Source organism: Natator depressus, chromosome 10 (genome assembly GCF_965152275.1).
Source record: "Natator depressus isolate rNatDep1 chromosome 10, rNatDep2.hap1, whole genome shotgun sequence".
In the NCBI taxonomy this organism is placed as follows: domain Eukaryota; kingdom Metazoa; phylum Chordata; order Testudines; family Cheloniidae; genus Natator; species Natator depressus.
The window spans coordinates 3,520,458-3,536,620 of NC_134243.1; the positions used below are offsets into that span (position 1 = coordinate 3,520,458).

At 46.8% G+C, this 16,163-nt stretch overlaps 2 protein-coding genes, 1 long non-coding RNA gene and 2 other non-coding genes across 8 annotated transcripts in view; 3 read left to right on the plus strand and 2 right to left on the minus strand.

The window, feature by feature from the left end:
• The window catches only part of TRAF7 (TNF receptor associated factor 7), a 52,733-nt gene extending 45,292 nt beyond the window's left edge, over positions 1–7,441 (minus strand). Inside the window, exon 1 of one of the 4 annotated variants that reach the window (XM_074965007.1) lies at positions 7,309–7,441. The gene's annotated coding sequence lies outside the window, so the exon portion shown is untranslated. Of the gene's footprint in view, positions 1–742; positions 933–3,095; positions 3,207–7,308 lie in introns of those variants that run through there. The other 3 variants (XM_074965010.1, XM_074965009.1, XM_074965008.1) reach the window with 3 other exon arrangements.
• Positions 7,442–7,759: 318 nt separating this feature from the next.
• On the plus strand, positions 7,760–9,744 carry LOC141994333 (uncharacterized). Its single transcript, XR_012641098.1, has 3 exons — positions 7,760–7,818; positions 8,757–8,788; positions 9,112–9,744. It is a non-coding gene; the product is annotated as an uncharacterized LOC141994333 (long non-coding RNA).
• Positions 8,611–8,693, plus strand: LOC141995489 (small nucleolar RNA SNORD60). The gene has a single exon (XR_012641337.1). It is a non-coding gene; the product is annotated as a small nucleolar RNA SNORD60 (small nucleolar RNA).
• LOC141995488 (small nucleolar RNA SNORD60) lies at positions 8,870–8,955 on the plus strand. The gene has a single exon (XR_012641336.1). It is a non-coding gene; the product is annotated as a small nucleolar RNA SNORD60 (small nucleolar RNA).
• A 1,730-nt stretch (positions 9,745–11,474) lies between the features above and the next one.
• The window catches only part of RAB26 (RAB26, member RAS oncogene family), a 210,423-nt gene continuing 205,734 nt past the window's right edge, over positions 11,475–16,163 (minus strand). Inside the window, exon 9 of the mRNA XM_074965011.1 lies at positions 11,475–15,805. Within this exon, the coding sequence (XP_074821112.1) occupies positions 15,703–15,805 (103 nt within the window). The 3' untranslated portion in view covers positions 11,475–15,702. The remainder of the gene's footprint in view (positions 15,806–16,163) is intronic.

The following is a 16,163-nucleotide window of genomic DNA, read 5'->3' on the forward strand; positions in this document are numbered from 1 at the left end:
CGTTTCAGTTGTCTGCTCATATTACTACATCTCCCTGACTTCGCTGCTTAAAACAGAAACAATCAGACACAATGAAAGCCAACCAACACTACTGCTAGAGAAACTTTCAACTAGCATCAGAGCAAAGGAAACAGAGACTACGGAGAGCAGGGATTGCAAAAGATAGCCATGAATGGACCTAGGAAGCCCGTGCACTTTGACACTTGAAAACAGACCCTTGATTCCTTCAGATAAGTTTGTGACAATGGTGATTTCCAAATGTAAGCGCAGAAATTCAGTAGCAGCTTTTAGATCGAAAATGTATCAACTCCCATACTAATAAAACACTCAGACGTTTCCTTTAAATAACACAGAGCACTTTACAATGGAGTGGCAGCTTCAAGAGTAGCTGACATATGAGACCTCCTTAGTTAGCACTTGTGACAGGTTTGGAAATGTGAAGTCCCCCGATCACTGCACAGGAAAGGGTTAATGATGCATCAAGCTGACCTTATAGACAAGCACATTAAGATATCGTAAGGTATTGCAATTAGGTGCAGGCGAAGGGTAACAGCCACTTCCAAACGGGACTTGAATTTTAGCTCCATTCAGCTTCCTTACTTAGCTTTGCATACAGCTATGAACACGCATAATACTTCCCTCGCTTGTCACTGATTACTAAAAAACAACAGCCACCTTCCGACTATGCTTCAAACAGAAACTCTGCTGACATGCACAGGACACTCCTTACACAGGGCTTTACCTCGTGCGAAATTCACTCGGGCTATTCGAGCTGGAAGCAAGAAGCAAAGCTCACCAAGTGGCTCCCAGGACAAAGCGCTCCAGCTCCAGCAGACTTTTACTCTTTCAAAATGTCTCTTCCACTATCTGCGTGCGTGTCTGTGTGTATCGCTGGCTCTTAAGTGATGTAAACAGAAAGGCATGCAGAGAAGTGGGTGATATGTAAATTCAGATGGAAAATCCCACAGCTCAGCCAATCCCAACTCTCTATTTCGGCTTCGTCTGGGTTGTTCTCAGAGTCTGAAGAGATTTAGACTAGCAAGGAAAACCCTCCCCACACACGGATTTACTCTGGCCTGACAAACCTCCAAGGAGAGGTTAGTACATACAGTGCTCGCTCCAGAGGGATTTTAGAACTGGGCCAAAGAAGGGCAGAAATTCTCAAACTATTCATAGTGTTTAGCAGTTTAATAAACAGCAGCTCATGGTTTGCAGACCTGCCCAGGGAACGCTGGGGTGACTGGAATTGTTGTGATCACAAAGAGCCCTGTTACTGAGCGGAGAGCCTGTCACACTGGCATAGATCAGGAGGCGGCTCACTGGAGTTACAGGCCTGTGAAACCTGCTCCAATGAGATAAGAATCCGGTCGTAGGATTTTAGGTTTGCCCCTGCTGCAGCCAGTTATCTCCAAGGGGAAACACACATGGCTCTTTTTCCATTGCTTTCAAATCAAACCCCTATTTATGTTTTCTCCTAGCTCCTAAGAGTCACTGTTGACTCAGCTGAAGCTCAAGAGAGGCTCCGTTAAGGGGAAGAGGACAGTTTGCACCATCCAAAATGAACCAAAACTCTGTCAGTGACATTTGGACTAAACACGTGTTTTTTGGCTTTGTTTTTTAAATTGGTGGTGGGATTTTCAGATGTGCCCTGCACTGGCCTAACTCTGCTCCCATTTCAATCAATGGGAATTTTACCCTTGACTTCAGTGGGAGCTGAGCTAGACCAGTGCAGGGCCCATTTGAAAATTCCTCCCTCAAATCTTCGAATGCACCACTGAGACCCCCAACGCCGCAGTGATGGGACTGTGCCAGTTCGGGAAACCGAGCAAGCCCGGATCTGTTGCCCAAAGAGAACAAAGTGACGCCGGAGTGTGTGGGAAGCAGCGTAAAAGGATGAAAAGCAAACAGGATTTTTAAATGTTGCTTATTTTCCTAATCGAAGGGTGCAGAAATAAGACAAGGAAGGATCTTCTCCCCTGCGTCCTTCAGATGACACGGATGGAGGAGGTGTGTTGTTTGACCGGGGCCATAAGCAGTCTGAAAGACTAACATTACCTCAGCGGAAGATTTATAGATTTTAAAGCCAGAAGGGACTGTTAAGATCAAACATAATAAAAAGAGGCTTGATCCTGAGGGTGCTGGGCACCCACAGCACACCCTAAAGTCAACTGGAAGTTGCAGGATCCTCACCACCACTCAGAATCAGTCCCAAGTAAACATATTCACTTCACAATCCCTTCCTCTGTAATTCCCCTCCAGCTCGTCACATGACACAGCTTCCTGCAGAGCAGGTCCTAGCCTTATTGGGAGTTGCACAATCAAGAACAACAAACTGAACTGAACAACCTCCCAGACCTCTTGCCTCTGTGTTTCTCACCCTGGCAGCACGAATACAGCTTTGATGGCTGTCCAGGCGTTAATACAGGTACTACTCTTACCTAACACCACCACATCTCTTCGGCTTCCTTGCTGGAGCTATTTTCACTCACTGGACGCTTACACCTACCCCTTTGTGCACCAGTTTGGCCTTGGTTGCCCAACACCACTTAGGAACATTTCACCAGAGAGAAACTGATCTTTACCTTTTCCCAGCCACACCTTGCTGAGGCATTTTATTTGCAGTGGAGCAAGATCAGCCACAGTGCAGAGCACTCCAAAAAACGAATCCAGAACTTTCCAGATTGTCCTGTTTGAGTTTACTGTGGCATTTCTCAGTCTGACTCTGGGAAATAGTGCAGTAAGCGCCACCCACACCACATGGGAGTGAAGGCACTGGGATTGGAGAGCTGGGATCAATTTCCTCTGCCACCGACTTCCCATGTGTCCTTGGGCAAGTCACTTCATCTTTCTGGGCCTCAGTTCCTCACTGTCAAATACCAAGCCCTTTCTCCCATCTTGTCCATTTAGGTTCTAAATTCTCTGGGGCAGGGCCCGGTTCTTACTATGTACATGTGCAGCACTTAGCAAAATGGAGCCCCATTTTCAGCTGGGGCCTCTAGCCAATACGGTAACACAATGAATAATGATAACTACGGATTTCTTTAAGTGATAACTGCTGAATGTGTTCCAAAGAGCTGACTGCACAATGCACTCACCTCAGTGCTTCTCCAGTGATGAGCACGGTACAGCTACAGATAGGTTAAACAAATGCAATGGAATGGATTGGTAAGGAAAGGGTTAATCCCTCTCTGCCCAGATCTTTGCCTTCACTGCAGGGATTGTTATTGAGCAGAATAGGGCTGGGCTACAATGGAGCAAACTCCTTTTCTGGGGAGTGTCTGGACTCGGACTCCGGCAATGTGGAGCCCTGTAGACTGTGCCCAGTGAGCCTTGGCTGCAAGGAACCTTTTGCCTCCCTTTCTCAGAACTCCAAAGGTGCGAGATGTTCCTCCTCCCCCCATATCCTCTGTCACAGAGCGCCACGGCCTGCTCCAAAACCCGGCAGAGTTCCTGCTGGGGAGAGACTGGGCAGATGAAGTCCCAGAGAGCCACACAGAGGAACCTGTAACAGAAAGAGATTCTTTAGCAAGTTACTGTATGCGGCTGCAATCTCCTATTTAAAGAAAGTGTATCCAGGCTTCTGCTCTTGGCAGCTCGCATAATAGCAACCTTGGCATGTTCCAAGAGCTGCACAAACACTAACTGATGGGAACAAAACTCCCAGCTCTTGCCAGTGGATGAAGGAACCCTCTGTTGCGATTTGCTAAGGGTGGATTTTAACAGCAATTAATTTGACAATGTAGGAACTTGGGGCTGAATTTATTTTTAAATGTTCAAGCTTGTCTCAGTTGCTGACACCTACATCAGTGAGCCCTTCATGTGCTGGCTAGATTCAGCTGCCCGTACATTCCTGAACAGTTCATCTTCTTCTGACTGGGAAACTGACAAGGCTGGACAAATGGGAGAGCAACATGTATGCAAAAGAGGTTTTGGGGCATAAGATTTAAACTGAAACTTGTAAGTGACAAGTGCTGACTAGTGCAGAAATTATGTCAGGTAGACCTGGTGCAGGAAGCAATGTCTTGCAACCAACACTTCCTCGATTCCCTGCAGAATCCCACAAGGCCCTGCCTGAAACCAGCATAATTTCTCAGCTCTCTCTGCTATAAGCAGCGTTAGGAACATAGTCAGCATGTCAACAAAGCATCCACAACCCAGCCTTCTATATTCCCGGGTAACCCTTAAAGCCATAAGTCACAACTGTTTGATTAGCTACATTCAGCTTTTCCCAGAGAGCTTAGGTTCAGAATCTTCAAACTCGGGTGTGGAAAGTTAGGCCCGAAATCGACATTCCAGCACCTAACCAAGTGTCAACATTTTCAGACGTGTCAAGATCCTGCAGTGCCAGCGGAAGTCAACATCAACCCTTCAATGGGGGTCAATGGCTCACTCTCTATTTCAGACATTACAACAGCTGCTAGGTCCAGAATGGTTTTCCTCTGTGAGGAGTGTGGCCTATCGTAGGTTTTACTGCAGATTTACAGGTTTTACAGCTGATTTACCAGATACTCACACTCCTGTTACCACATACATACTTCAGCATGCCTACTGCAGACAGATTCGTGTCTGAACCAATGCCCACGTAGTAAATGGGAGGTTCTCCATTGACTTCAATGGATATCAATCAGGCCCTGGATAAATTTTATTTGTACATGCATGTTTTATCCTTATTCAGAAAATTGCACTGTTAACCCCTTCACACCCATGGCAGGTAGATATCTATATACAAGAATTATTTAAAATCCCATGCCAACTGAACAACCCTATGCATTTATGTATGTAAATGTATATAAATATTCACTGTCATACATATGGATACAAATCAATTCCTAGCCTACGTGGCCATGCATGCAAAGAGAGGCAAGTAGTTAACACATATTTCCATTCCTTCATCTCACCTGATGCATGTGACAGATTTTGGCACATCTGTGCCTCTGGGCAGTAATACCCATATGGGGCCAGGAAACGCCAAGAAAATCTCTCTGCATTCTTCTGCTGGGGAAACATTGCAGAACAAAGCAAGGATCCTGCAGGGACACAGGTCTTTGGGCATGGAGTCCTTGTGTGTCCCCCTCACCATTACCTGGCAACACAACTCAGTCCTCAGCTAGTGCTTGCCCTTAGGAGTTTCAGTGGGAAACTCTCCAGAGCCAGTGGGGAGGGGAAGAAGGGCAATGCACATTCTCCCTGACCTACCCACTTCCCTCAGACAGACGGCCATCTAGAGAAGCAGGTAGGGATGCTGTTATGGAGATGGCTGACCTGCTTTCCGCCATTCTGCATAGCAAGGGTAACCACGGCACTGTCTGGCCCTCACCCACTTATACAGCCCTTCCATCCCAGAGCGCATAGCAAATGTAACCAAATGATCCTCCAGTTCTACAAAGCGATCGCTCACCCAGCAACCATTCTATGCTGAAATGCAAAGGTACTTACTACTAATGCTAATCAGGTTAGGAGAGAGGTGAATTAAAACTGCACAGGGACTTTAAGGAGAAAAACTGAACTTACCAGAGCAGAAAGGAAGGATTTGGTACTATTTTCAAAGTTCAGAAAATACATTAATGCCACACAGGAGTTCTTTGCAGTGTAGTTAATCTTCACAGGGAGAACACAGTAACCTGCTCCTGACTTGTTATATGTGCATCAACAGCTGTTGAGGTCTACACTGATCTTTCCTTTCATGTCTATCCGCATACAGCAGACAGGTTCCCGCTTAGTGGCTTACAATGGGATCCCAGCACGAAGGCAAGCTGAACTGAAAGAGAGCCCATGCTTCATAGCTCCACAGAACAAAAAAGATCGGTGGGTTGAAATCTGATCAAGTAGGAAAAAATGGCTCTGGTACATGGACAGCAGCTAGACGTTGGCACGAAAATCAAGCGGAACTGAAGAGGCCATCTGAGATGAAAGATTCAAAGAGCAATTTTCTACTCTGCCCCAAAGAGGAAGATCTGTAACCAAAATATCCTTGAGGCTATTGCAGAATCTTACTACTAAATGCATATTGAGAGACAAGTAATGGGAAAGCTAAGGGCACAAACCTGAAGGAAATGTGATTATTAAGGTGATCAAGAGAAATGGAGGACAATCAACAGCACATGCCCCAGGGGCAGGACATGCAACACAACTAGCCAATATAGATTTGAAATGTACTGTATGATAAAGAAGTACATAAAACAGCACCTAGCAGAGAGAAGATATTGAGATAAGAGATAGGGAGAGCGAGAGGCAGTCAAGACTTACTGAGGCCTACGTCCCATAAGGAGACAGGAGACCTGGCTTTATTGTGCACTGGACAGTCACACATCCCCTATTGGGATTTAACAAATGATTTAACTTTTAATAAAAGACAAAGAAACAGCCACCAAGAGAGTCATCCCAGAGAGCCGTGTGCATAGCTTTATCCAGTGGCCAACTGCAGCGCTCAGCACCTCCACACAGCTGTCAGCCAGTTAACTAAACACAGGTGCAGCATAGAACATCTGTTGCAATAATGTGTCAGGCTTGTCATTCCCCTGCAAGGGTAACCAATAGGAGTGCAACAACTCACAGTGTAACCCCCATGCATAGAGGCCAACAGCCTCTTAACCCTTGAGATGCTGAGTATCTACCAGGAGCTCCTGCAGCAGACCCTGCATCGAGCAGCAAGCCCGGTCGCCGCCCGTACATGTGAGATCAAACTGCGCCCCTGTGGCAGCGCTGGGAACAGATCACACCAGTGCCCCTGTCACACAACTGGCCACAGCCTCCCCCAACAGATCCCATCCCCATTCTCCTCACCTGCAGCCTGCCCCACACCCCCTCCCCGGGTCTCCCCCCACAGTCTCCCCCACAAAGCCCCCCCTCCCCAGACACAGATCCTTCACCCCTAGGTGCCTCCCCATGCCCCTCCCCCCACTGCCCCCATAACGCCCCCTTGTGATCCAGCCCCCCCACCCTACAGCTCCCCCTTGTGATCCGGCCCCCCACAATCCCTCCCCCCACCCTACAGCTCCCCGTGATCCAACCCCCCACCCTACAGCACCCCCTCGTGATCCAGCCCCCCACAGCCCCTCCCCCCACCCTACAGCTCCCCCTCGTGATCCAGCCCCCCACAGCCCCTCCCCCCACCCTACAGCACCCCCTCGTGATCCAGCCCCCCACAGCCCCTCCCCCCACCCTACAGCACCCCCTCGTGATCCGGCCCCCCACAGCCCCTCCCCCTCCATCCCCCGGCCCTCACCCAAGGGCTCCCCAGCCTCAGGGCCGGGACCCCCATCCGTCCCCGGGGGCCCCGGCCCGCCAGATCCCCGGCCCCGCACTCACCTGGCGGCGGCGGCGGCGGCCCGACCGCGGCTGGACGGTACCGGCCCATAGTGATCTGCTGCCCCTCCGCCTCCTCCAGCTGCTGCCCCGGCGCTTGCTGCGCCTGCCGAGCCAGGCCGGAAGCGCAGGTCCTAGGGCTCCCTGGGAGTTGTAGTCCCTCATCGGCAGCCCCCCACCCACCCGCCAGAGAACCCCGTGGCTCATGGACTACAAACCCCAGCAGCCCTAGGCCGCCTTGCCCTGATTGGTGCTCATCTGCTCACTCTATGCTGCAATCCATGTCACTATTGGCCACTAATGTACGTCCCTCAAAGCTCCTGCCCAATCGCACGGCTAAAAACGAGTCTCTGGCCGGACTGGTGCGTGGGGGGAGCAGCTACCAATTAGAGCCGGAGGAGGCGGGGCTTTTCCGAAACGAGTGTTTGTGACTGGCTGTGCGGGAGGCGGGGGTGGCCATAAAGGTCGCGGTAGGGGGCGGAGACTCTCTCTCTCTGCGCGGAGGTGGCTGAGGTGAGGGGGCTCGTGGGCGCGCCGAGGCGCTGCGGCGGCCTCTTGCCGGGGGAGCCGGCCCGGGCCCTCCGGGCAGCCCGCGGGACGCTCCGCGCTGAGGGAGGGGCCGGAACCCAGGCGTCCGGGCCCGGCCCCGGTGTGGGGGCTGCCTGCGGGGAGGGGGCTAGACACGGGGCGGCTAACACGCTCTCCAGCTCTAGTGCGGACGGGCCGGTGGCGGCTGGAACCCGTGTTCGCTGGGCGGGGCCATGCGGCCCAGACCCCCCCCGGCTGGCACGTGTTAGACGCCTGGGGCCGCGGAGGGCTGATGCCTAGTGTGAGCAAGGCAGGGTGGGGGTGGCGCACGTGCCGGCTGGGCGGGTCTACACTTGGAGCGGCGGGCAGGGGTTGATTCCCCCCGCTCGTGTAGACTCAGCGCGGTGCGCGATGTCCGTGCAGGCGTAGCCGTGTAAACCGGAAAAAGACAAGGGGGACTTGTGGCACCTTACAGACTAACCAGTTTATCTGAGCATAAGCTTTCGCGAGCGACAGCTCGCTTCCCTGGACGCGAACTGGGAATCGCATCCCCCCGCCCCATGCCAAGTGTGGACGTAAGCCGCACGGCGGGCTAACGTGTTACAGCTGTCCTGCGTATGCGCTGTTTAAAACTTGTTCCCTGGCATGGCTTTAATGCACCTGTTTTTTCTAGTATATATACTTACCCTTGGGGTCTGCTACTGACGCACGCTTGCCCAAGGTAAAGGTCGGACCAGCTGCTGTTGTGGCCCTTGCAATGTGTGTCCTGCCAAGGGTAGCCTGTGATGAGCTTTCAATTTCTGACACCCCGTATGAGTATTGCCCAAGCAGTACTTGATTACACTTCATGCCCGAGGCTGCACCTTTGTACTTGTAGCTATCATTCCTTGTTTGAGATGTATTAACTGGTGTGGTTTTTTTAGGTTGCTCAATGGTCTGGTCAGCGCAAGTAGAGGTGAGTCTAGACCAGTGACTCTTGTTAAAATGAGGCCATGAAGTCTGCATGTTTCAACTGGGCCAGCAAACTCTAAACTTGAGCCAATGATGATTGACTTTATTTCTGACACCTCGTCTGAAAACTGTACCTGCAGTATTTGATTATGGTTTTCTTGGCTGAGGCTCAGACTAGTTTTAAATCTTGTTCAGGTAAAGGTGAAAATCCTCTGACAAGGACTGGAATAGAGAAGTTTGTAATCTATGCAGGGGGGAGTCAGTTTGCTACCTGTTTTACTACTATGTATTTACTGGTTGGAGTGTAATGCTGCTGTCTCTTTGTAGGAATGAAATGGACCAGAAGAGCAGCTCACTTCCATTGTTGGCATCAAAAGGACTGTAAATCTCTAATTCAAATGCAGAGGCTGTAATTTGGATTTACTTTAAAGCACTTGTGACCTGTTACGCATTTTGAATGAAACATGAAAAGTATATTGTATGAATGTAAATGACATGTAAGTCTTATTAAACAGAGTGAAACAACTTGCTGCTCTTTTAATGTGAGACTTGCCTATTCATTCACACAACATGTCAAAGAAATGTTCACTCCTGGGTGAAGGTTGTTTGTGCACATGGAACTTTCTGGAGTGCTGGTCTAAACTGCCATAAAACTCAGTATTGTTTGAAGGGCAGGGGGCATTTCTTTGGCTTTATCTTTACAAATAATATATAGAACATATTAAATAAAAGGTTAAAACAGGAACTTCAAGTTTCCCCTTTGATATGACCACCAATGGTGGTTCCATTGCTTATTGGAAGAGCCTATGGTGGGGGAGCAGGAGAAGAATATGCTGTTAAAATGTTGTGGTGTGGAGGAAAGAATTGTTTTATCTGGAAAAGATGATCCTTAATTCCATGCTGCTCTGTGGCATGTAGCTTTGGCCCAAGGTTCAATAACCATTAGCCTTATTCTGGTGAGGTGGGAAGATTTATCCCCATTTAAAGTAACAAATCTTCTGTTTTCAAAGATGGCTTTGGACTTTGGTAGATATAGTCCAAATGAGAAACCCCCTTTTAATAAGCTTGATTAAACATCTGGCTAGAATGTGTTATCTAATTCTACCATGGTTGATGCAATGAGGAATTCTGTGGTTTACTACTCTGGCCTTCAGTAATGGATAGAGAAGTCCGTCACTTTTTTTAGGCCAGTGATGGAAGAAAGCTGTCTTGATATTTGGAAAAAAATAAGCTACAAAGAAAAAGTCAAATTATATTGAATGGCAAACTTGTGGCAATACCAAACAACTTGTCTTAGTCAAGGAGAACAATGGCCTCTGAGCTGGATTTACTTAATTTTCAATACTGAGTATGGAACTCAAATTTTCATAAACATTTGACAAAGTATCTAATGCTAAGTCATTAGTGTGTGTGTTTGATGGTATCCTGAACATGCTATCCATTGGCTAGGTCAGGACCTCCAATATAAAAGCTCTATTCTTTGAAGCAGTTTGGGAGTAGTGGTGTAAGCTGCAGTGCTTTTCACAGCCTTCCTTGGTGGAAGGTATGACAATGTAGGCTCTAGAGGGAGAGAGAGCAGATTGATTGTTACAGAATAGTCTACTCACATCACAGGTTAAGATGAACTGTATCAGTCTGTTACTAGCAGGATTTAATAGTAAATTCACTACACTTGTTGAGGTGTATCTCCAAAGAGAAGTATGGAAAGGTTAAACCTTTGATTTGACTTGCCTTGGAATTATGCAGAAAACTCCTGGCTTTTTTGGATACCTACCATAAAGCTGAAGTTAATTGGCCTAGCCTAGAGCAGTAGACAATGTAGGTGTTCTGAGTAGAAAAGTACAGGAGTGAACATTGGACTCTGCCTAGAGCAAATTCGGGGAGAAGTTGGGAAATCTGAAATGTAGTTTACTTGGCAAATCTGTTCCTGCCTGGGTAGGTATATGATCTTTCTCCCCTGGTGCAATTCAGTCCAGCAGTGAAGTCAGTTTAAATTAGAAAAGGTTCAGAAAAGGGGCAACTAAAATGAGGGATTTGAATGGGTCCCATATGAGGAGAGATTAAAGAGGCTAGGACTTTTCAGCTTGGAAAAGAGGAGACTAAGGGGGGATATGGTAGGTCTATAAAAATCATGAGTGGTGTGGAGAAAGTGAACAAAGAGAAGTTATTTGCTTGTTCCTATAATAAGAACTAGGGGCCACCAAATGAAATGAATGGGCAGCAGGTTTAAAACAAATAAAAGGAAGTTCTTCACACTGTGCGGAGTGAACCTGTGGAACTCCTTGCCTGAGGAGGTTGTGAAGGCTAAGACTATATAATAGGGTTTAAAAGAGAACTTGATCATTACCTGTTAGGTTCACTTCCCTCTGGGGCACCTGGTATTGGCCACGGTCGGTAGACAGGACACTGGATTGGCTGGACCGTTGGTCTGACCCAGTGTGGCCGGTCCTATGTTAGTTCTCTGATGGAAGCGATTGAGAGATCAGAGATTGTAGTACAGGTGCTTCCTACAGCAGTGGAAGGGGTTTTTGTGGGTTGGGTAACTAAACAGCTGATGGTGTTGGGTTTTATTTTTGTTTCTACTTAGCTCTCTATTTTGAAACCAAGATACCATTGTCAAGACTCAGAGGCTCATTTAAAAAAAATTTATTAAGAGGAACAAACATTAAAAAGTGTAAAACAACTGACAGCAAGTTTTTAGTGCACACAACACTGAGTTCTTAGGCTTGTTTATGATTGAATGGACTGAATAATTCTTCCTTGCTTGGTGGCAGTAAAAGCCCATGTAAAAATAGATGCCAAGAACTTATACGAGTCCCAGGAGGTGCTGCAGTAGAGTCTAGGTTAGTTTTGAGAAATAGATTGCAGAAGTCAAGCAGCAGAAAGGCCTTTAATCAAGTGCAGTGGGATATTTAGTCTTATTTTTAAAGTCTAGGCTTTTAACCAGAAAAAATATCAGTTATTTGATACTGGCTGTTAATTTCTGCTATTAAAACACTCAGTGTTTGCTTCACACCAGGGGGATTTAATTGGGGAGGAAGGCAGGAAAGCACACTGCAGTGACATTGACATTTTTTACTCAAATATCTGATTTTAAATAGTTCTATTCCTACCGGCAGATTTTAAAGAATGGAGGTGGGGGTTCTTTTCATCTTTAATAAAGACAGCAAAGATCAAAGGATTATGCCCTGCTAGGAGAGAGGCAGCAATCTACCAGAACTTTAGGATTAAGTATACTGATGAGTTTTCCAGAAGGATTTTGCAATTAGCCGTCACTGTTTGGCATCTCTATACAGTGAATGAGGCTGGTATCTTGCAGGGGGGGCTCACCATGTGCTTCTCCACACTGAGAAAGTTCAGGTGCTGTTAGACCACTGAAAACTAGTTTTGGGGGGTTTTTTTGTTTTTTTTTAAAAGCAGAATCTAACAATTTTCAATTTATGGGTGATTTCACTACATTAGGTACTGAAGGAATGGCTTAAGTTCACTAGTGCTGGGTTCTGACAATTTCCAGTTCAGCGGCAGGCAGGGGGAAGTACTTCCTTTAGGTGCCACACAGCGGCACCAGACCCAAGAAGAAGAGCAGAAAGGTCCATGAAGTCCTTGAAGGACTTTGCTTTGCAGATCAAAAGGAGAAGTGCGTGCTCCAGAGGCCAGATCCAGACTCTCATTGCTCAAATGAACAGTAGTGATGCGCTAATGTCCCCATGTATATTTCTGCTAGGTCCTCTCCTAGCCCTAGACAACTACCTCTGCCTGAAAAGAAAAGGACGACTTGGGGCATCTTAGACTAACACATTTATTTGAGCATAAGCTTTCATGAGCTGCAGCTCACTTTACTGGAAGCATCCGATGAAGTGAGCTGTAGCTCCCAAAAGCTCATGCTCAAATAAATTGGTTAGTCTCTAAGGTGCCCCAAGTCCTCCTTTTCTTTTTGCAAATACAGACTAACATGGCTGCTACTCTGAAACCTGCCTCTGCCTAGGCGTTCTGCAAATACACTGTAGTGACTCAGAATATTGGTGCACAGTCAGCAGCAGCAGAGTCAATAAAGAGGAATGCCACTTTTCTCCATTAATATTTTCAGCCAAAGCGGTTATGTGCAGTCTAATAAGAGGGAATGAGGCTGGCTAACTAAGAAAAAACCTGTTTGCCAGCTGGGCAGGCAGGACAGCTACTGATGTTAGCAGCAACAGGAGCACAGCAAAGCTCACCTGCACACTGTAATGCCCTTGGCCAGACTCAATCTCCAACTCCTGCTCTGCCCTTGCTGCTGCCTACAAGCTTGAAAAAAGTGAAAACAGCCACGAATTGGGTGATTTTAAGGCGGATAGTTCTGTGGTCTAATGTGAGACTCGCGTGGTTATTGCAACACATGGCTACCTTTACACAGAGCAAGTAGCTTATATTTAAAAGGTAGCACACTGTTTCCTCACAAGAGATGTGCTGTATTTACTCACACAAAATAGTTTCTCTGGAGAATAGGCAAGAGATCTTAAACCATCTTTGCACTGCTGAACAAATGCCAATTAAAACATGCTGTCCACTTGCATCTTTTCAAAAACACTCTGTTCCCTGCATGTGGCTTCTATGATCTCTCAGACACAGCTCTGACCAGGAGAGGATCAGACAAGTTTGCTGAATCCAGTGCAGTCATTGCACTTCACTGGGCCCTGCTACAGGGCACACCAGCTGCATGGAGACAACTGCCCGAAGTGTGGTCCGCACGATGCATTTCGTTACCTGCAAACACTTGCAGAACAGCACACTGAGTCCTGTCCAATAACACGCCTGGTGGGGTCAGTTATTTATAGCGGAGAGCTGGGATTTATCAGCATCTCCCTCTTCAGGCCAAGGTTCACATCATGTTACCTGCTGCAGTGCTGGACAGCTGTCCAAAGATTTTCACCAAAACATTTTTTGACAAAAAAGCAAATCCAACTTTTTTTTGGTAAATTTTTTTTTGCTTGTTTTGAAGAAAAAAATGGTTTTTGGTTTATGAAAATAAAAAAAAAAATCTGTTTACGGGTTTTAAGCAAAAATCCGAAAAAAATTAATGAGAAATTTAAGGAAAAATTGCAAAATTTCCAGGGGAAATAATTGCCATGTTTTGACGAGGCCTGGGTTGCAGCTTTTCTTTTTAGGACTCTTCCTTGCCCTTACGCTGCTACTAAAAATGCATCAAACTGACCTTAACAGAGTATCTGCAATTCTTTGTACAACACTCACCATTAAAGTAGTTCATTGTGGAAAAGTGACTTTCTCTGCGGCCTGAGACCATTGCTTCAGTGGCTGTGCCTGGATCCTGTGTTCCTTTCAAACTCCAAGCTCCCCTTGGCAGGAGCAAGGTTTAGGTGTGGAAAGAATGCAACATCCCAACTTAACTTGGTTCAGCTGAACAGAACAAGGGGGTTGATTTTAATGGGCTAAGTAATCCCCAACCAGCTTGCAGCTGGTGGGGGTTTGATTTGCTGATTAAAATAACTATTTATTTCACAATTAAAGTGGTGTTGGGAAATTCAGTGCAATTAACCCTGATAGTCATAAATATGAAATCTGCAACTATCTGCAGTTAAAAATCCCCTTTTGGCAACAATGTCTCTGAACTCTCCCAAACATTGCATTTAGAAGTACATTACAAAAATAACACTGCTAAAAGACAAAGGGGCGGGGGATTCCAATGAACAGTGCTGGCAAAGGGCTTTTAACAAACCTGTACAGTTAAAACCTATAGCATTCTCCTTGGTTTTCTTTAGCTGAAAGCAAGATCTATCCCAAAAGAGTTTTAAAGAAATCAAAGCAGCATTGCAGTCTGAAAACGCTATCAGCCACGTTAAGATAGTTAGAATAAGCTGCAATACATTGGGGGTTTTTACTTACTCAGAATACTAGAAACAGCAATAATGGAGAGCAAAAGCCTTTATCAAACATGTAAACAATCAGGGTTTCTCTGTACAATAGGTACGTTTGCAGGAGCTTACTCAAAACAAGACAGCTAAGCTCTTGTCTTTTGCAGGGCAGAGCAGGAGAAGGCTCTAGCAAGGAATATATATTACACAACATGGTAAAACTGACGTATGTAACAAGGGAGAGACTACAAAAATGTTTGCCTTGAAAACAGAGATCTTTCTTGGGCATGTATATAGATCTATAATACACACAAAATGTACCCTGGGCCAAAATGTTTTCATAATTGAATCCCAAGTGGGAAAAGAAAAATGGAATGGAGCGGGGTAGCCCAGAAACAGTTATGAGTGGGGGAAGTTTCCCTCAGTCATGTAATAATACCTAGCACTTCTATAGAGCTTTTTGAACATTAATCCTCACAATGCCCTCTGCTGCTGGGTAAGTATTATCATCCCCATTTTATAGGTGGGGAAACCGAGGCACAAGGCAGTCAAATGACTTGCCCAAGGCCACAGAGGGACTAAGTATCAACAGTCACCATGATAACAGGAGTTCTTGATGTCTAGGTGTGCGTGTGGACCAATACCAAACTCCTCTTTGGACACGTTAGAGAAAGTCTGCGTCAGACCCATGTCAGGATTAGCAACCGTTAGCTCGCAGGAATGGACAGGTCCCCAGTGACTGACGTGGGACAGACGGTTTTGTCCCCCTGGGAGGAACTTGAAGTTTTACACCCCACCTGAAGCGATCACAGCATGTAATTAAGGAATACTACTACAATGGGGTGTTGGGCCGCGGTGCCTGGAATGAAGTGGCTACACCAGAGCCAGCGTCGGGGCTGCCAGGAAAGAGCCTTTTCTTCTGCTCCTTTCACTCCACATCTCAGCTCACCGTTACGAGAATACACAGACAATGAACACACATGCACATACTGTCCACGAGGAGGGAGTGTGGCACACGAACACTTGGCATGAGTCTCTATACAGCTGCCCTGGCTGCTGAGCCTGCACTTTAGGATCTGCAGCATCCTGAGCCTCTGACTTCCTTCTTCACGTAGTCATGAAGCTTGAATTTGGGCTCATTGGGCAGCTTCATGGACCTGTGTTTCAGCTCCCTGCAGGAGAGACAGACATGAGGTTATCGCTTTGCCTGTAAAAGGAACCCCTGGGAGCAAATCACAGGCAGGGAAAGCCTTTATCAATGCCGTCTTCATCGCAGTGCCATGGGCCGTGGCTCATTCTCAAGCTAAGCTGGACTGGGCTAGGTACTTAGGCTGTGGTTCAGGAAAGCGTCTCTACTCAGGAAAGCACTTAAGCACATGGTTAAAGTCCCACTGAAGTTACGTTTCAGACGTCAAGTTAAACACGTTTAAGTGCTTTCCTAAATCAGTCTTAGATGCAAGACAATGCAAGAAAAAGCCTCAGAATCAACTCATCTTGCTCCTTAGATACGATTGGTACCAAAAACTAATG